This window comes from Agrilus planipennis, unplaced genomic scaffold, assembly GCF_000699045.2.
Source record: "Agrilus planipennis isolate EAB-ADULT unplaced genomic scaffold, Apla_2.0 scaffold181, whole genome shotgun sequence".
Taxonomy (NCBI): domain Eukaryota; kingdom Metazoa; phylum Arthropoda; class Insecta; order Coleoptera; family Buprestidae; genus Agrilus; species Agrilus planipennis.
Genome location: NW_020438858.1, coordinates 144769 through 166354, shown reverse-complemented (window position 1 = coordinate 166354; position 21586 = coordinate 144769). Strand labels below are relative to the sequence as shown.

General features: G+C 32.3%; 2 protein-coding genes across 4 annotated transcripts in view; one reads left to right on the top strand and one right to left on the bottom strand.

The window, feature by feature from the left end:
• LOC108739297 (mediator of RNA polymerase II transcription subunit 15-like) overlaps positions 1–12735 on the bottom strand; it is a 66045-nt gene extending 53310 nt beyond the window's left edge. Inside the window, exon 1 of the mRNA XM_018473139.1 lies at positions 12695–12735. Within this exon, the coding sequence (XP_018328641.1) occupies positions 12695–12725 (31 nt within the window). The 5' untranslated portion in view covers positions 12726–12735. The remainder of the gene's footprint in view (positions 1–12694) is intronic.
• Positions 1–21586, top strand: part of LOC108739277 (solute carrier family 12 member 4) — a 61341-nt gene that overhangs the window by 6207 nt on the left and 33548 nt on the right. The window lies entirely within an intron of this gene.

Genomic DNA, 21586 nt, shown 5'->3' with positions numbered 1-21586 from the left:
CCAGTTAAACGACATCTTGGATATCAAATGTAGGCCTAAGGCACAGTTCCATCCTTTAATTACTCTTAAACTGTCTGCTAATTCCACGTAACCTAACCTAACCTACGATACGTCACTTCTGAAAGTCAGATATTCAGAGGAGATAGCTCCACAATAAATTATGTTACAAATATATACCAACGCAGAAACATACATAGGTAGAACATTATTATACATATAGCGATATTTAAATTTGCTATGAAATATTGCTCTTAAATGTATCTTTCTAATTAACACACTTCCAACGAAATTTTCAATAAAACCACAAATAATTTTATTAAAATGTAAATAACACTTTTTTAATTATGAATATACATTAGACAGTATTTGATCATCACGTTAGCACAATATACATACGCATATGTGTATATAATACGTACGTATGCAATTTCTTTTATATACCATTTATAAAGAACTATGTATATTATTCTCAATGAATCAACAATTGAAAACGAAATTATATGAACGACTTAGCATGTACGAATTGTGTTATTGTACTATAATAAACCATTCTAACGTATGTACATGTCTATTGTATTTTTTGTTTTTACTCCGTGTCTGTCTGGAATTGTTATTAAACGTTTCTTTAGATCAAAGGTAATTAATTAATCTTTGGTACGCTGTTGAATTGTAACTTTTGAAACAATTATGGTAACAGATAGGGCATTGCACTCTGACATTTAAATCCTGATTACGAATTCCAAATTGTTCAAATTGGAACATGGAGTGAAATATTTATAATCTTGTAGCTTTAAATATCGTGTACATAAACAAACCGTATAAACTCAAATTAATTCTGCACAGTGCACGAAACTGAATAATTTCACAGAGAAGTTTCTAACTATTGTATAGCAAAAGTATGGTATATTATAACATTACGTATGTACAACATAAACCTTCCGTATTCTTGTTTTTATTATAGACATAAAGTCTTTTTTTAATGACATTTTCAAGATAACAATGCATAAGTGGAACTCCAGACAAAAATCAGTTTTTTATCTACCGTAGGCAATATTTTATGGTAGAGCTAGATGCTTGAAGAAGTTGAAAACACTTTTATACATCAGGTTGACCCAAAAGAAACACATTATTTTGTCTTGATATCGCATAAAATTATATTAGTTTAACCTGATTCAATAAATTTCAACAAAAATTAAAAATTTGCAAAAGAATTGAGTTTTTTCTTTTAAATGTTCTCTTAGTCATGTTACCATTGTATCCGTTTGATATCGCAAATAAAGTATTTATTTGGTTTCATGATATTTCTTTGTGTTTTGTTCTCTATATTTCTATTATTTTAGATATCGTTTTAAATGATTATTATATTATATTTACAGATCACTCAAAAACATCTCCTTTAAAAATTCTGTAAATTGATGTATTCACCTGAAATTTTCAGAACGAGAGTGGTCTAAATGAACTATTAGCTCGACCTAACAGTTCATTTAGCCTTTCAGCTCGATTCATAATTCTACTGTTGGTTTGTCTTATACTTATGCGAGATACGAATTCGTCCATTAATTTTTCGAGATCAGTTCCGTCAACTTCATGATAAATATGCAAATTTGAAATAAGATTCAATCATTTTTGGCACATCGTTGATCGAATGTAACTTTTAAAGACGTTTTATTGTTAAAAAACTTCATTCATTCGTGTGCGAAGAACAGTCATAAGAACCCGAACGAATTTAGAAAATTTGGGTGCAATACTACTGATTTCTCAATTGTTTTCTCGCAAAAATTCTACACTATTTTTTATTTTCTATTATTTATGTTGAATGTTATATTATGTGAATGCTATATTATTGTAATTTGAAAACGGGCCGAAAAAATTTTCAAGGTGGACCGCATGCGACCCGCAAGTCCCGGGTTGGCCACCCGTGACCTAAATCGACCAGAGACAAGAGTAATAATACGCTGTAGGTACACCAAATTGGATATATACTAGCAAATTCCACAAATTTGACATTGACATTTGAAAAGTTTTGATTGTACTCAAGCTACTCCGATTTTGACCTATATCCTTGCAGGCAGGATTGCGATGTAGTCCTCAAAAGAGAAACAGGAGAATAAGTGCACGATTTTCAACACACGTTAGTTAAACACAATCCTAATTTGTTGTCTGAACTTGATAATGCCGTTTCGGTCAAAACAATTGTTGAGTTTTTAATTAAGTAGTTCATTGAAATAATCTACTATTCGTTGTTTATATACGAGATCTGCTCAAAAAGTATAGCGAATTTTGAATTTCCGCGGGTTACGTATATTTGATTTTCGATTTTTTTGTGGCGTTATGTTGGTACTCGTGTCTCTTACTTATACCGACAAGTTCGGCTATGTTGAATGTTCAGTTAATTTTTGACAACTGCTTTGCTTGCACGTATTTTGGCACGTCTTCGATTTTTGCCTAATCCAAAAAATGGATCAAAGAATCTGTATCAAATATTGTGTGAAAAACAAAATTAAGTGAGCGGACGCATTCCGAATGTTGACTGTGGCACATGGTGAAGCTACTCTGGACCGCAGCAACGTTTATCGGTGGTATAAAATGTTCTCATAGGGCTGAGAAGATGTGAACGGCGAAGAGCGTGCCGAACGCCCGAGCATGTCAACAACAGATACAAATATTGATGAAGTGAAGAAAATAGTGTTGGCCAATCGTCGAATCACCGTTAGAGATATTGCTGAGGACCTAAACAAATTGATTGGCTCCTGCCATTCGATTTTTACCATTGATTTGCTCAATTTTGACCAAAAACAGCATCGCATTACATTACTAAGGAACTGTTGCACTCTGTCCGCGATGACCCAAATTTGCTCCAAAGGGTCATAACTGGTGACGAATCATGGGTTTATGGTTATGACGTGGAAACGAAAGCTCAATCATCAGAATGAAAGCTGCCGCACGAGCCAAGACCGAAAAAAGCGCTCCAAATTAGGTTGAATGTGAAGGTATTGCTTACAGTTTTCTTCAATTGCAGGGGTGTGATGCATCATGAGTTCTTGCTACAGAATGGTTAATAAGGAATGTTATCTGCAAGTTATGCGCAATTTGGATGAAGCAATCCGCCAAAAACGCCCGGATTTGTGGAAGAACAAAAATTGGCTTTTGCATCATGATAATGCCCCTGCTCACACATCGTTGTTTATGTGCGAATTTTTGTCCAAAAGCCCCTCTGACTTTTTCTTGTTCCCGAAACTGGAGAGGCTCATGAAAGGACGATGCTACGTGACGATTGAGGAGATAAAAACGGCATCGAAGGAAGAGCCGAACAAGATCACAAAAAAAAATTTTTTGAAGTGCTTCGAGGATTGGAAAAAACATTGGCACAAGTGTATAATATTTGGTGGGGATTGGGGATTACTTTGAAGGGGGACAAAATAGATATTCATGAATAATTAAATAATCTTTGAAAAAACACAAAATTGGCGATATTTTTTGAACAGATCTCATATTTAATAGTTATAATAAGATAAGCCAATGAAGTTCAAAATAATGCCTACGTTATATAGAGTGTTTCATAATAAAGAATTTCTCTAAGACATTTTCACTGTATTTCGTTACATTATCTAATAATCTTGATGACGTGCCATTTTTTTTTTGCATCTTGTGATAAACGTTGGATTTTACTAATTCAGAGTAGTGTCGGCTAGTGATAAAATGATGCGGGTGATCTGTAAATGTTCTCCTGACCTATTTTTTGAAAGTTAATTCAATCATACGATCTTTTATAAAAGGCTTATCTATAAGCTTCTCGTAGAAGCTATCAATTTTTGATATAAATAATTTTTGAAATAAAAACGCTAATTAGCTGGGCTGAATGCAGCTCATTGACCGTCTAAAATCGCTGCTTTATGCTAGCAAGTAGGTGAAGAGGCGAGCAGTGCTGGTTTCCCGAAGTTGTGCGCAGAGCCGCCTCATGCGGCCTAATTCACAATCAGTAAAGGGAAGGATACAGCAACGCGTTCGACCAGAAACCCAAAGAATTCGTTTTACTACTCATCACATTCATATTCGCATCGGATGTGGTAGAGATATTCAGAATTATACATATTAATAAATTTTAGTAATTAAGTCGCAAAAATGCAATATCAATGTTTTTGACAGTGCTATATGAGCCAGATTTTTTCATAGTGATTTATTACAAAAACCATCCGTCTAATAGTCTAATGATAGCACGTATGATAACGGAACTATTTAAAAATCTTCATGTCATCATAAGGTCGTCAGTCCTAAGACTGGTTGGACACGTACTTTCACTCTTTCCTATCCTGAGCTAAACTTCGTATTTCCCTAAAGCTAGAGCAACCCAGTAATCCAATCTAGGTCTACCTCTACTCCTCATAACTTCCGTTTCTGCCTCTAATATGTCTCTGTCTAGATCTTCATGCCTGAGAAGGTGTCCTACTAACCTATCTCACCTATTTCTTATTGACTTCCGTAGAGTCCTCTGTTCTTTTACTCCTTCTAATACCTCATCATTTATAACCTTCTCTATCCACGGTATCTTCATCATTCGCCTGTAACACCTCATTTCGAACGCTTCTAACCTTTTGTTTTCCGCCGCGCCCACTGTCCATGTTTCGCACCCGTACAGCACCGTGCTCCAAACATACACCTTTAACAACCTTTTTCGAATTTCTAAATTAACCGTTAAACTTAAAAATGTTATACAAAAAAAACATTAAAAGCATTGTGATGGAAACGTCCTAAGAGACCGATAAGAAAATCCATATTCTCAAAATTCAATTCAATCCCAAAAGCGTTCGTTTAATTTTTTGCACCCTGTATCTCTTGAACAATCAATATTTTATTATCAATAAGGCATACGTAGTTAGTTAAACTTCTATCCTAAACACTCCCGTCGAACAAGTAAACTTTGTGATTGATTTTCACCCACTTCCTATTACCTAAATGAATTCGAATTTTTACGAAGGTGCACCTATATAATACATACATATTTATGTATATATGGTTTAGATTTTAGATAATAATCAAAAACAAACACTAAAAACTAACTAAACTAAACGATCTAATTTAAAATGAAAATTTTGTATATTACTAACGATACAATACAATTCCAAAAAATGGTAGGGTGAAGCCCTTTAGTGTCTAAAACTGTTAATAATGTCTTTAGGTTCTTTGCATTACTAAAGCTATTAATTAATTAATCAGTTTATAAGTTAAATCGCCAATAAAGTTGACATTTCTGCCAAAAAAAATCAAAAAGCGTCCCATAAAATTGTTTACGTATATAAGTATATCAAAAATCAATAAATCGAATTAATAAAGTATTTTATACCACTTACGATTACAGGAAAATTAGCATTTAAATAGAATCATGTAGAAGGTAATCTCCAAAACTACTTATCTAATTGCTAAAATTATTTCACCAATAATTACAATGGACTTTCAGGGTGGACATAGGCATATATTATTTCATTAAAATAAAAGGGCTATTCGTAGAGATCAATTTTGCAAAGTAAGTCGACAAAAAACGGTTGAACGAATGCCTTTTTTACGAACGCTACCTTAACGCTAAGAGATATATGAATGCTATCTACAGAAAAATTGTAGAGTTTAAAAAGGCCTGTAAAAAGATCTTTGATTTGATTGATTAAGATTAATTCACAAATTGATATGTGACTCTTGTACTTAGTCACAAACTAAATTTTAAGCAGCGGAAGCCGCGTACACAGCTAGTGTCATCTGCTACAAAATGACATTTAGTTTTTGTAACATTTAAAATTATGATAGCAAAAAAATGAAACCTCCCTGAAAACACTTTATTACTCTCACAAAGGCATTTGTGAGCATTCACTTAATAAGTAAAAGCTCTAGGACTAAACTAATTTTAGAAAATTACCCCTGGGAAAAACGCCTTAAATATCTCGTGTGGGTAAACATTCAAGAAAGAAATTAAGGATTCGTTCAACAAGAAACATTCACACACACAGATATAAAGAGTTATTAATGTAAGGTAAGTCATTGATTGATAAAATAAACATTAATAAACAAATTCCAATTGACAATGGATGGAATAATACCTGTTAAAAAGATTCAGTTTACATTAGATTGCTTACTGAAACAAAATCTTTCGAAAAAGCGTAATTAGTAAAACAATACCCATCATCATTTGCCTCGCAAACAAAAAGATAGAAGGACCTCTGATCTATAATACATACGCAGTATTATATACACGTGTATACATAGTATATGTACATAGGAAGTTTTGAGGACATTATAAAAGCAATACTCAACTTTTTCGCCAGTTTAACTTTACCCGGCTTGGCAAAAGTTGCTTTTTCTTTGCAAAACTATCAATTTAGGTCAGCACTTGTTTGTGTTTTGTCGTATTATTTAGACAACGGCCTATTTTTTACTTCATTTATTATGGACTCAATCTCATTATTACCTAGTAAAAAGTATTTCTATCTTTAGTGGGTGACACAAACTGTGGAGCGATTTTATATCGTAATAATGAATAAAATTATGTATGTTTTTTTTACGTTACGCTACTTTATTAAATGTAATTGGCTTAATTAAAGAGGCCAATCCCATCAAAATGACGAATCCTAACAGAATACTTTTCAAAGCGACTCTATTTTGTTGAAAACAACATCCTTCAACTTGATAATGGATAAAATAATCTCCAATAAAGTCTGATTCCCTCCGAGATTATATATAACAAATTGCAATCTATAAATCAGATATTTAACAAAACTGAAATTATCGAAAGATAATAAAGGAAATTTCCAAGTCCAAAAGTCCAAATGTAAACGCTGCTACAATTCGGTTAAGTAAAAAATGAATATATGGCGTGTTTATGCAATAATTACAAAACGTTCTTAGTAAACACACAAAATTGTGCCCTTCACCTAGATACCTGACACTGATATCGATTGTAATGTTCAATAACTCCAAAATTCTGATATGAACAAACCGACTACTACAACATAACACGTGTGTGTTAGGCTGATAGGCACTTACTACAGCGGAATTTTATGTTAGTGCATAAAAGCGATTAAATGATAATAACTTTTAAACTGATCAATAGGTAAAACCAATAAAAAAGAAAACGTTTCTAACGAAAAGAAAAAAGAAACGTATTTAACTGTACTTTTATGCACACTCACCATTTTTAGTAATAAATTTTCACGGTAAATTTAATGACATTTTTCGATAATCTAAAAAATCAACTTTTCAACTTTATTTATTCATAATAAGCACTTTGTGCTTTACGGATTTTTGATAAACAAAAAAAAAGCAAAATAAACTGTCAAAGTTGAATATTGGCACACACCCACTTTCATTCCAAGTTAAGATCAGCAGCTCGGGTAAAAAATATGAAATATTTATTAATTACATCGCTTTATTTTTAATTCTGCCCAATGTTTACTCGACACGCGATCAATAATATAACTAAGTATATAGCATCTATGCAAAAAATTTTTTTATAAATTATTGTATGCTAATCATAAAATAGGAATTGTAAGGTATATATACATTAACTTACTTTATAAATTTCTATATATTTAGTAGCAAATTTTACTGTTCAAAGATTGTTGGCCAACTACATACACACGTATATCGATAAAAAAATAATAATCAAAAGGCATAACTTCGACACTTACAATTAGTGTAAGTAAATCATTTTTTACCTTATAGTCCAGGCGAATTAGGTGAAAAATCGCTATTTTTGGGAAAAGTTTGAACAAGACCTGATTTTTGCATGTTAATTAGCAAAAAATAACTTCGACACTTACAATTAGTGTATGTAAATCATTTTTTACCTTATAGTCCAGCCGAATTAGGTGAAAAATCGCTATTTTTGGGAAAAGTTTGAACAAGACCTGATTTTTGCATGTTAATTAGCAAAAAATTACGTACATCATTAATAAACTTCTGCGCACACACAAATGTGAAGAATTTTGTTTATAAACAATTTAAGGTCATTTTTCTTTTATAACTGTTTTTAAAAAGTTAAATGAGAAGGTTTTTTAGAATCACTTTTTCGTAAGGGTAACGGGGTCCGATTTTTCAAGTGATAAATTTTCTTCTATAATTGAAGATTTATTTAAGGAAAGGCGATTTCTTTCATGTCCATTTTTAGAAATTTTGGGAGAATGCCTTTTTTGTAGTTGTTAATCCTGCTAAAATTTTATCGCGATCGAATAAATAAGTAAACAACAGTTAATTTCTTAATAAACAAAATTTGATAATTTCGTAATGCTGCCAAATGTTAATTTTGGATCTGTTATAATCTATGTTTACAGAGAATATGTAGGAAGTGTTCTTCTGTCGTCATCATTTATAAAAGTGGCTTACCTAAAACCAACAATAAAGTTAAATAATCAAAAAATATCATTTTAATGTTTAAAAATCATAGAAGTACAATTCCTACATATTCTCTGTAAGTACAGATGATAACAGATCAATAAATAACTACCATTTGGTATTCAGTATTTTTTTTATTAATAAGTTAATTGTTGCTCACCTTTTTATTCGATCAGTATTAATAACTATAGAACAGGTTCCATTTCTCAAAATATCAATGCAATAGTAGAATAATAGATTTTTTATCTCAAAAGTGGACACAAAAGAAATAGCTTTTTCCCGATAAATCTTCATTAATTTTATNTATATTATTTATATATTTATCATTATCAATAAAAAGGTATGAGAAGGAAAGACAGGAGGCATTAAGGATACTGAAATGAGATCAAGAGCTCTTAAATAAATAGGGAAAGATGGTATGAGTGTAGGTGAGGTGGTGAGGGTTAGGTGTAGTGTAATGATAAAAGGGGAGGATCTGGGGAATATTGATAAATCAAGGTATGTATAAAGGTTTGGATGTGGGAGCATTAGCAAGGGGATTGTGCGTCATGATATTTGAAAGGAATAAAAGACATAGATCTAACAGAAAGATTCAGAATGGAATATAAATATAGAGGATGTAAATATTGGATGAAAAGTTGTAAAAAAAAATGTAGAATTGGGATCCGTCAAATGGGAGGAGCCTAAAAACATGGCGCCGATTAGGGAAAAATTATCGTAGTTCCTATAGTGTACCGTGCAATTTCCAAGTTTTTAAATTACGATAAAATGATAAGTATTGACACAATATGTGATTGGGCTGACACAAAGCCTCGGAAAGGAAATTTCGTTGAAGGTGAGCGTGTTTTTAATGCCAATCACATTATAAAATTCGGAAATAACAAATCCGGAAGCTAGCCTTCAAATTCCGTCAAGTTTACTGCCTACTTTTTACAAACTTCGGATTTAAAAAGTGATTCACGTTATATAATTGGTGAGGTGATTCTGGGTGATTTAAGCAATATCATATCAATGACTTGCACGTGCAAAGCCGATTTAAGAGAACGTTGCAAACACATTATTGCAACTTTGTTGTATTGCAGCAGGTAGGTTCTTAACCTCAAAATACTTATATCGTATCATTAGAATTGTGTTAAATCAATTACACAGGAATAAATAATTTCTCACTTTATAATTTTAGTATGATTCTAGTTTTAAATATTAAGGTTATGGCTGATGGTAAATACTTGCTGAAATATAATCATGTGCATTAAAATGACGTGAACAAATTTTTATTCCGGAATTCACTTCTTTGATACCTACTGCTTTCATCCAAGCTTCTATTAGTTTACTTTTTTCTCTAATTTTCCGAATATATTTTTTACATATATAAAACGGTTAGTTTTTATTGGAAAGTAGTTAATGTAGGTGAAGAGTGAAGATCTATGTCTGAAGTGCTATTGCAGCTTTTCACTGAACATATTAACTTTTTATTTGATTTAACTTTAGAAGAAAACTTCGTCGACTCCATCATCAAAAAAATTTTTACTTTTTTAACGTGTTTTATTATTTTAATAAACAATTTTACAATTTGCGTGCACAGTTCCTATGTAAATTTTTCCCTCATTCGAGTTATAAATTTTGCCACCAGATGGTGTATGCCCATTTGACGGATCCCAATAGTAGAGACGAAACATTGGCGCTGTATTGGTAAATCGTGATGAAAGTAAGGATTGGGAAGAATGTAGTGATATGATAAGCGAGAGAGGCAATGGCCTGAACCGAATGAAGAAAATAGTACATACGTGAAGAAAGAAAAAAGATTCGTATCAAGGGGAGACAGAGGATAATAATATATGGGATATATATATTATTTTATACCATTTTCTATTTGTCTTCTATAGAAGAGTAGAATGAAATGTCTTTAGTAAATAAATGCAAAATTTCCTTTAAGGTAATGTATGAAACGTGAAAAAAATATCTTATCAAAAAAGCTGGGTCTATTAATTACGCACAAACAAGGCGAAGTTGAGTAGATTGTAGAAATAAATGTTAGATGTTGAGATTATGCCAATATAATTACATAAATACACATTTTATATTACTTTATCTTATCAATGTCTCCTGAATGAGGTTAAAAAAGATAAAAGGTGTCAATATTTCTTATAAGGATGGCAAATAACATCGACAGCATGAGCTACTTGAACCATTACGAAATAATTTTCATTTAATTTAAAAGCATCTAATTTCTAAAATAACTTAAAATACATAAACGCAGAAACTTCGAGAAAGCATTTTTTATGAAACTCACATTAGTTTTTCTTCTACCTTATCAGACGTGAGTGAATGCATATAATCCGATTTAATTAAAATTGCGAATAAATTTTATTTAACGACACTGCTATCGGAATGGACGTATGATAGCAGGAAAATTCTTCAGTTGATGAAATCGTACAAAATTTTCATTGTGTACGATGGAATTGAGTGGAAACCCCGTTCAAGAGAAAATATTGCAATACCGAAATATCGTACAATAATTTATATGGCCTGGCATATTTCCAGTTGAATAAATTATGTTCTTTCAAGCTATACGCGTTCGAATTTTCTTGAATATTCTAAGGCCGGCTGTTACAAATACCACTCTGCCCAAACTGAACGGGAAAAGTAACTTTTTCCACAATAATTGATTTTACACATGAAAAAATCAACATCTGTTAAAGGCCACGTCTATTCTACTAATACTTCTTCTGAATCGTTATAATTTATTAATAGTAAACAGGTTCATAAAACAAGGCCACCAAAAACAATTATTGTTTGAAAAAATCTACCGAAATAAATAAAATACGTTTTGGCAAAAAAGAATGCGATGACTCATTACAAATAAAAAATAGCATATAACTGATACTAAAGGCGATTAAGCAGCTCTCCGCTGATCCGACAGTACTTGGTATTTGTCTGTAAATACAAACAAAACGATCTTAACGTCAAATAAAATATTAATTCTCTTTCTGAAATTGCGTTCTTACACTCGCTATAATCAATACGGAACACGAAAAGAAATCCTTTTTCGCTTTCCTAGAGCATTTAACAAATGCAAATTTTATTAAGTTAGGTAGCTCTACTTACGATTCATTAATATTACTGAAAATAACCTGTAATCTACAAGGGGGAAACGTTAAACACATTTCTAACGTAATAACCACTTGTAAAAGTAAAAATTTTGTTTGGTTGCACAATAATTGCGTAGACAATTGTCGCTATTTTATCGCGTTTGTTTTTTAACAAATAACCACTCATAGTGCTTAGTTGGCATGCAAGTTAACATTACCTTCTTAAAAATACAATTGAATAAAGGACCAAATAAAAAAAATTAGTGAACAATTGTCGCCTTTTGTCTCTAAAAAAATTTTTATTGTTTTTGATTTTTAAAAAATAACCACTCAGTGCTAAGTAGACACGCAAGTTAGCATTACCTTCGTAGAAATACAATTGAATAAAGGACCAAATTAAAAAGAAATTGTTAAGAATTGTCGCTTTTTTATCCCTAAAATTGTCGCGCTTGGCTTTTAAAAAATTACCATTCGTAGTGCTAAGTTTAAGGGCAAATTAGCTACAGTTGAATAAAGGACCAAATAAAAAAAAAATTGCTGAATAATTGCCGCTTTTTGTCTCTAAAAAAATTTTTGTCGTGTTTTATTTTAAAAAAATAACCACTCAGTGCTAAGCAGACACGTAAGTTAGCATTACTTTCATAAAAATATAATTGAATAAAGGACCAAATAAAAAAAATTGTCGCTATTTGTCCTTAAAAAAATTGTCGCGCTTGGTTTTTAAAAAATAACCATTCATAGTGCTAAGTTGATGAGCAAGCTACCTACGGTTGAGTAAAGGACCAAGTAAAAACGTGAACAACTGCCACTTTTTTTCGCTAAAAAAATTGTCGCGTTTTTTTTTTTATAAAATAACCATTCATGTGCTAAGTTGACACAAGTTAGCATTACCCTGTTGAAAATACGGTTGAATAAATGACCAAATAAAAAAAAATCATGAGCAATTCTCGTTCTTTTTTTTTTCGCAAAAAAAGAATTGTCGCGTTTGTTCTTTAAAAAATAACCACTCATAGTGCTAGACAGGCAAGTTAGCATTATTCTCTTAAAAATACGGATGAATAAAAGACAAAAAAAGTTGTCGCCTGTTTTTTAAAAAATAACCATAAATAATATCGACAAGTGTTTCCACGATTAGGTAACATTTGTCTAATGAAGTTGACAAACCAAGTCAACGAAACGGCACAAAAGAAAAGTACGTCAACACGAATGTCTTATATTTATTATTCTACCTGTTTCTCCGTTGATCATCTGAGAACTCATCTGTATGAGAATTATTATGGTGGATCATTTACCTAAAAACAATAAATTAAATGTTAGTTTATACATATTTACGTAAGCACTTATGTATATATAAAATGCTACAAGTAAATAGTTATTGTATACTCAAGTCTTATTGTATAAAATACTTTTCAAATTCGGAATTTGTTGTTGAGAATCGGCTTAAAACAGGTAAAAATTTGAAAGTTGGCGAAACGGGAAAAATAGCTACTTAAAAAAGTATATATTTAAATACGGATTTTATTATTATTTTAAATTATTCGTTTCCATTCATAGTACGTAATGATAAAAATTAAATAGAAAATAAAACAGCCACACAGCGCTAGCAACTCTTAACTCTGATTGGAACTTTTGTTTCAGATAACGGTCAATAGCAATCACAGTTAATTAAATAGTTGTTGTCTTCTCCTTTATCGTTTCTAATCATGCAATGTTCCTGGATATGATAATGTATAATAGAGATTCTCTTTCCTGAAACATTATCGTTATCATGGTCAATTTATTCTTATTTAGTCACTCACGACGTATGAATAATAGATAATTAATACTATTTTAGCAAAAAGTTGTAAATATTGCAACCACATTTCACACAAGTCCGTAGCGGTTATTTATATTTGACATTCCAAGAATATGATTACATATTTATTAGAAACAGAAACCCAAATTGTATTACCTGAAGTTCAAGAGTACAAATGAGCAGCTATAATAACACACATTATCCAGGGAGTATAGGGTAATTTATGACAAATATGGCAAATAACTGATGTACATAAATATATGTTTTTGACAATTTTTGTAACGAATACATGGAGCGCCATAGCCTAGAGGACAGATAAGCAAACTTTCCAGATAAAAGAGCTAAATTGTTAATCAAAACAGGGTAACCAAGGTATCAAGACATATCATCCCAAGATTTAGTTAGACACCTCTTCGTTACTCCGAACCTAGCCAATTTTCCGAAAACTACAGCATCTCACATCCTTAACTATTCCTAAACAGTTATCTATCCTAGGGTTTCCTCATTTTTAATAAGGCTTCTTATCACCTTATCTTCCTTTTTCCTTATTGGCCTCCATAGCACCCTTTGTTCTCCTACTCTTTCCAAAACCTTATCATTTCTACCCTTCTCTATTCACAGAATTTTTACCACTTATCTCATTCTACAGCTTCCCTCCCTTTAGTATCATATAGTTTTGTCAATCCGTTAGTATGCAGCGACGTAATACTTGATGCGCTTTAACTAAAGATCATCAGTTTATTTCCAACTAGTTTCGGGACTGATGACTGATGTTGACGCGATTTTAACCATTACTATTCGCAAGTGGTCAATTGCGATAGAGCTACACTCATAGGACCTAAGAGTCACATGTGGCTCGCGAACCACGATTTTCCAACCACTGTCCTAGACATTTAGACCATTCCTTAACATTCGGAAGGACGCCCGTTCGATTCCGAATCGGCCTGCCGTAGTCAATTTGTTTTTGTTGTTTTCAATAAAACACCCGAAAATTTTTTTGGTAAGGTATACCAAGTGCCATGGAACAGAGATTTACAGCCTAGATCATCATTGTATCATTTGGGAGGACACCGACTCGATTTGCTTTTCTGTCTTCATTTCATCTGTCTCATCTCTAGCTACCACCCACTCATTCCAACGATTCCCAAAAGGGGAGTTTAAAAGCTGGAGATTTTAATATAGACAAATTTTACAATAACATGTTCGGGGGGGGGGTTGTTTCTAAGCAACTGGACAGCCCGTAGATACAGAGAGTGGATGTTTCCAGTTACGTCATCGATATAGTGTTCAAAAATTTACAGAAACGTACATTTAATTGCATTCCCGAAGGGAGAACACATGAGTTGAAATACAAAGGATGACGGACAAGGGTGGCGTACACAATAATTACTAATTATGTATATTAGTGATATGATTTCATTTCCCTAAAACTCTAAACAATAGTTGTAATTTTCGAAGGGAAAATAAATTGGTGGCCAAGAACGTGATTTTGACCTTAGCCTACGACGTCATTTGAAGACCAACTAATTTCTTTTGACCTCTGAGCTGATCCGTCGCCCCGTTTGTTAAAACTCACATATCTGCTGTTCGGGAATTCGATTATGTTTAGTAAAGTCCACATTTCTTTAAATTTCTGAGCAGTGTCTCGATGACATTACTAAAAACAAAATTAGGGCACTTTTTTCTTTCGTACCCACACCTTGCTCCTAGTGGGATGTCCGCGTGCTTAGAAACGTAACAACCCCACCACCGCTTATTATTCAAGCATGTTATCATAAAATTTCTCCATCTTTAGGATAACGTACAAATCTCATGCTTAACTCTCCTACTAGAGGCTGAAGGACTCTCTTCAGCTCTTAGGAGGAAGGGTCTTTCCGCCTTAGCCTCCGGCATTGCACTAAAGTACAGTCGAAGGGACTACCCTTCACCAGCATTAGTAGCTAGATAAAACACGGAAAAGTTTTAGTTTGTTTTAGTTACCATATACTTCATACATTATGTACATGTTCTCTGTTATACAGTTATACTGGATATTTCTCTCAATCGTTTTTATTTTGGGTTACTTGTATGCACTGTCCGGCACAAACCAACGCTATGTGATCAGATTATTTGTTAAATGTGCATATTTATGGGGTTCAAGATCGCAAGAATTGAACGTAATGTGTTACTTTTGATCGCTGAACACTGCGTAACCGAACAATTTATTTATTGAAGTATTGAAGAAGTATAAAATCATAAAATTTTACTCAATTTGGGTATATCATCTGGGGTGTAAAAGTATTTTATATTATTCTTTGTTTTTTTTTTTCTAAACATATTAAAATATGTAGTCGTAGTACTTTTATATATAATGAATTTCCTAGTAATAGTTTATGTATATACATATGTATTCAACATATAATCACTTAAAACGAAAAGAAATCTATAACAAATCTTCCAATTCTAAAAAAGCTTAACAAACAGAACCCGTTCCATTCTCTCAATGCTACAAATTCCATAAAATATATAAACGAAATCCATTCAAATAGCGGTGGTGAATTTGATTCCAATCGGTATAGCGGTCGCCACTGCGGCCACTACCGCCACCGCAATCGCGTTGTTTTATGGCGGTCTTAATAAACCTTTTTTTACTGTCGAACTACAACTCTTAAAAATTCTTGTAAATTGCACGCCTGATTAACCAACAAGAAGTGAGGGACTCTGCGATAATATTCTATGAACATTTTTTTATAGATACACATATTGCAAACTTGTACGTGCTCGTGGAGGTCAACAAGAACTAATTAAACTGCTTTCAACGTATATAATTAGATAATTAAATATTTTTATTAAGTAGATACAATAATTTTGCGCTCGAGAAGTCCACAGATCTTTTAGACATAATGCCGCTTCAGAAAAATAAAATTTGAAGATTTGAGAAATCTAAAAATATTTGTGTATTTACTGTGCCTGCGAAGGTCAATTTGTCGTTCATCAAAGACTCCATGTGCAAATAAACATTCACGCTAAAACTGGACACTTTAAATTCTCCTATGTGTGTAGATCATTTTGGACAGAATCCAATGAGTGACAATGTACAATTTCAGATTTAATATTATGTATAAACTTTAATTGAAATTACTTATAGTAACGTTTGTGATTGTTTTTCAGCCCATGTGCAACCGTTGTGTATATATATCTATATGTATATGTACGTACGTGGAATACAATACGTAGTTAAAAATAATGCTGCACTTAAAAAAGCTTGTAAGTAATTACATGTTTATATCTTCAGTCCTGCATTACTTAAAAACATTAATTACACAACGTTCCTAACTTTTAAATTAAAAGACGCCCAGCTGCAGGCCCTAGATTCAAAAGGTCAAACTTTAATTTTAATATTTGTGATNTTCCCTTGCATACCAGTATTTTAGTTTTACTTTTATTTATTTTCATACAGTACTGATCTGTCAGTACCGCTTCCATTTTATTTAAAGCTATCCCTAAGTCCTCCTTGCTAGATGCTAATAGGTACTGGTATAAATTTTCCTGTGCGAAATAAAAATTGATTTATTGAAAAAATGTTATCTTTTATTTCTAGTATACTTTCTTAGCCGGTATTAGATGGAACAGGTTGAGTTTCTGGGTAGTATTGCCATGTCCTTTGTTTACATGCAAATACAAACACTTCTCCATGACAAAAATGAGTTTTTATGACGAATCCACCAATTCCGTTCAGTTACTGACCGTAATACGTAACTAAGATGCTATCTGCTAATAGTCCAGGCAAATTAGACTTTTATGTGGAAATGTTTGGAATAGACCCGATTTTTTTTGCATGTGACTTGGTAGTAAAAAATTACGTACATCATTAATAAACTACTTGTGCTTATTTTTAGCTACTTGATTTTTAGGTAGGTAAGATTCTTTTATTGGTCCTAAATCGAAGTTTTTTTTATACAGTTTCATAATCTTTTCATGAAATTGTTAAAAAAACCTTTAATTGGACACCAATAAAAGTATATTACCTAAGAATCAAATTTACAAATAGCCAAAAATAACGTTAAATAAAAAAATATAATTTTAATGATTGAATATGATAGAAGTACACTTTTTACATATTCTCTTCAGTCCTGCATTACTTAAAAACATTAATTACACAACGTTCCTAACTTTTAAATTAAAAGACGCCCAGCTGCAGGCCCTAGATTCAAAAGGTCAAACTTTAATTTTAATATTTGTGATTCATATTTACCACAAAAGTATTTTCAACTTCAAAGTTCTTTGAGGGAGAAAAAACTTACCGCATATATTTAACCGCTTATCTAAACCAAATAATATAAGTTGACTTACACTTTTCCGACATGCAATTTGAAATTCTTGCATTTATTAACAGGCTTTTATCCGCGACTACAATCGCATTGATGCCCTAAAAGCGTGTCAAAGATCATCGAAAATACAATAATTTCATAAAGTCCTGATCAAGATTATCACAATAAAACTAAAGTTTCTAATTTCTAATTATTTTAAAATATCTGGACACGGCTGCATGTGAATGAAACATGCAGTCTAAGACAACCCTGTTTCTTCCTGATGTACGTATACTATTTTTTGTCATGTTTATGCGGAAAGCTCGTCATTAAATTGATAGTTGGCGAAGTAAGAGTAAATGATTTAGAGGTTAGAAAGACATTGTCATTGAACAACTGATTTCTGCGCATGCCCATAAACTTCAGCGCATGCGCTCAAAAGACTAATTTCATTGCCTCCCGACTAAAACATGGCTGAAAAGAGGCCATTTCTTCCCTATTTCATAGCACACAAAACGAGCTTTCCGCGCTAACATGACAAAAAAGTTTCACTAATCTGGATTAAATAGGCTATCCGAATTATCGAGGATCTCTTTAAAATAGACAAAACAACAAATTAATGAGTGTTATATCACCTAATATTTGAAATTGTCGACATACCGACCCCACACTCATGCGCCAACACTACGGCGCCATGATGCTTTGAAGCGATCCGGGAATTTTCCGAATTACGCGAAGCTAAAGCGAGAAGTGCGTTACAAGCTATTCTACGTATGATCCGAATTATGAAATAGTACAAAAATCATTTTCGTCCGGCTAACTGGGAAATTCGGACTATAGAAATTCGGATTACCGGCATTCTAGTCTACATATTTATGATTATAACCGTAGAGATAATAAAATGGAGTAGGCAAGCTCATCGAAACTGTGGTTTTTAAAATAAAGAGACCTCCATCTGTAGCTGTGTTTGTTTCAGACATACTTGATAGTCAGCTGTGCCGGCCAAGATAGTAAGCGAAGAGGTGCGTCTCACTATTTTTCATCTCACGTCCCATCACCCACAGAGCTGGATGGAATTTGCCTACTCTGTTTTATTATCTCTTTGGTTATAACATGTTATTAAAAAATATATGTATACAACGAACTGTATCCGCCCATTTTCCAACTTCAATACGTCAAAATTTGCAACTTTTAAATCAAGATTCCGATTAAACGAAAGTATTCTATAGAGCTACTTAAGTAACCGTTCCATCTCCTATTTAAACGTTTCAATAGACGGATAGTTCCACAATGTTGTACTATTGACTATCAAGTTTCTACAGATTATGACTGCAAGGCAAAAACGCTCCTTTTGTTTTCATCTCAATATCTTTTAAACCGCTTAATAAAATCGGATGAACTTTTACAAAATCTTAGTTCTTTTTATATTAAATCGACCGTCTTTATGGCATTTCACGCATCTTTTACCATTTTTCACTATCTTTAACTGAAAAGTTTAATTTTACAATGTTTTGTATACAGCTAACTGATGTGTGATACACGATTTCCCAATTTTCCTTTCATCATCATCATAGGGTCGTCAGTCCTAAGACTGGTTTGACAAGTACTTTCAATTTTTTGCTATCCTGAGCTAAACTCCGCATTTCCCTAAAAGTAGAACAACCCACATCTTTAACTATATGTGAACAGTAATCTAACCTAACTCCTGCTTCTGCCTCTAATATCTCTCTCACTAGACCTTCATGCCTGAGAAGGTGTCCTACCAACCGATCTCGCCTATTTTTTATTGACTTCCATAGAGTCCTCTGTTCTCCTATTGTTTCTAATACCTCTTCATTTCTAACCTTTTCTACCCACGTTATCGTCATCATTCGCCTATAACACCACATTTCGAAGGATTCTAACCTTTTCTTTTCCGCCGCTCCCACTGTTCATGTTTCGCAGCCGTACAGCGCCGTGCTCCAAACATACACCTTTAACAACCTTCTTCGAATTTCTAAATTAACCGTTCGCGAACATAGAAGTGACTTCTTCTTATTGAAGGCGACACGACCATGCGCTATCCTCTGCTTTATATCCCTACTACTCCTTCCGTCCTGACTTATTTGACTTCCTAGATATCTAAAATCAGCCACTTCTTCTAATTTTTCGTCTCCTATCTTTATATTCGCTCTTTCCCTATTTTTTCTTCCCTTGCATACCAGTATTTTAGTTTTACTTTTATTTATTTTCATACAGTACTGATCTGTCAGTACCGCTTCCATTTTATTTAAAGCTATCTCTAGNCAAATTAAAGACAATTTTTCGATGTTTTTTTCGTTTTTCTTTTATATATATGTATTTTTTTTTAATTTAGCGAAAAAAGTTAAATGGAACAATTATTTAGAATCATTTTTTCTAAATAGGTAGGGGTTCCGATTTTTTAAAGTGATAAATTTTCTTCATTAAATGAAGATTTATCGCGAAAAGACGATTTTTTTCTTGTGTAGAAGAAGAAATCCGGCTGCTATTATATTAAAATATCGAGAAAAGTCCTTTTTATAACTAGTTATTAATTCTTTTAATTTAATCTCGATCGAGTATGTAAGTAAACGACAATTAATTTATAAATTAAAAAATGATAAATTTTATAGTGCTACTAAGTGCTAATTAATTATTGAACCTTTATGACCTGTGCTCAAAGAGAATACGTAGGAGGTGTACCTTTACCCAAACAGTTTAATTATTTATTTTTCATTATTTAATATTGTTTAGATTAAGAAAATGTATTAAAACACTTTTAATTTGAGACCAATAAAAGTGTTTTACCGCATAAGCCGTGATATAACGTTATAAAACAATGTCAAATAATGAACAAATATAATTTTAATGAGTGGATATGACAGAAGTACACTTCCTACATATTACCTGTGAACAGAAATCATAACGGATCAATAATTAACATTCGGTAGTATTGCGAAATTTATAATCTTCTTTTATTAACAAATTAATTGTTGCTCACCTTTTTATTCGATAGGAGTAAAATTTTAACAGGATTAATAACTATTATTTATTCTTTTTCAAAATTTCAATGCAATAGTAGCTAGATTTTTTATCTTAAAAGTGGATACGAAAGAAATCGCTTTTTCTCGATAAATCGTTTATTGATGAAAATTTATCAATTTGAAAAATCGGACCCCCTTACTCTTTTTAAACAACGTTCTCATTTAACCTTTTCCGATTAAATCGTTAGAAAAAAGTAATAGAAAAACGAAAAAACGACCTTAAGTTGTTTATAAACAATGTTACTCAAACTTGTATGCGTACGCACACGTTTGTCAATGGTGTGCATAATTTGTACTAATTTATATACAAAAATCAAGTCTATTCCAAACATTTCCAAAAAATGGTGACTTTTCAACTAATTCGCTTGGACCATAAGCAAAATGTTTACAGTTAAGTGTAGGATAAAAGACAGTAGTACTATGCAGAACAGAATTTAATTTTTTTACTAATAAATTCCGAACATAATACAGTAGAACCTTTATAACTCGAACATCAAGGGATACGCCAAAAAATTAGAGTTATAGAGTTTTCGACTTATGCAGGATTTTGACTATAGAAGTTAAGATTTGGTTTACTTACATTGTCGGCAAATCCATAAAGTCGATAACTTAGTTTTCTTCGAAACTATATACGTAATAAGTTTTAAATAATCGAGTTGTAAAAGTTGTAAAATAAAACATTGCCATGTTCGAGTTACAGAAGTCCTATTCAATTTTTCGAGTTATAGAGGGAAAATATGTACCGAAATGGCTTGCAGGGACTTACTGTTTATTTCGACTAATAGAGGGTTGAGATTTCGAGTAATTGAGATTTTGGGGCTTGAAGGGAAGGGAGCAAAACAGTTTTTCGAGTTTTGGAGGTTTTCGACTTAAAGAGGTTCTACTGTATATTTACCTACATACGTATAATTAGATACATTAACAATTAAAAATATTCTCTGGCTTGTCCAGACGTTAGTAAACTATCTTGGCAATTCCATGATTTGATTTCAA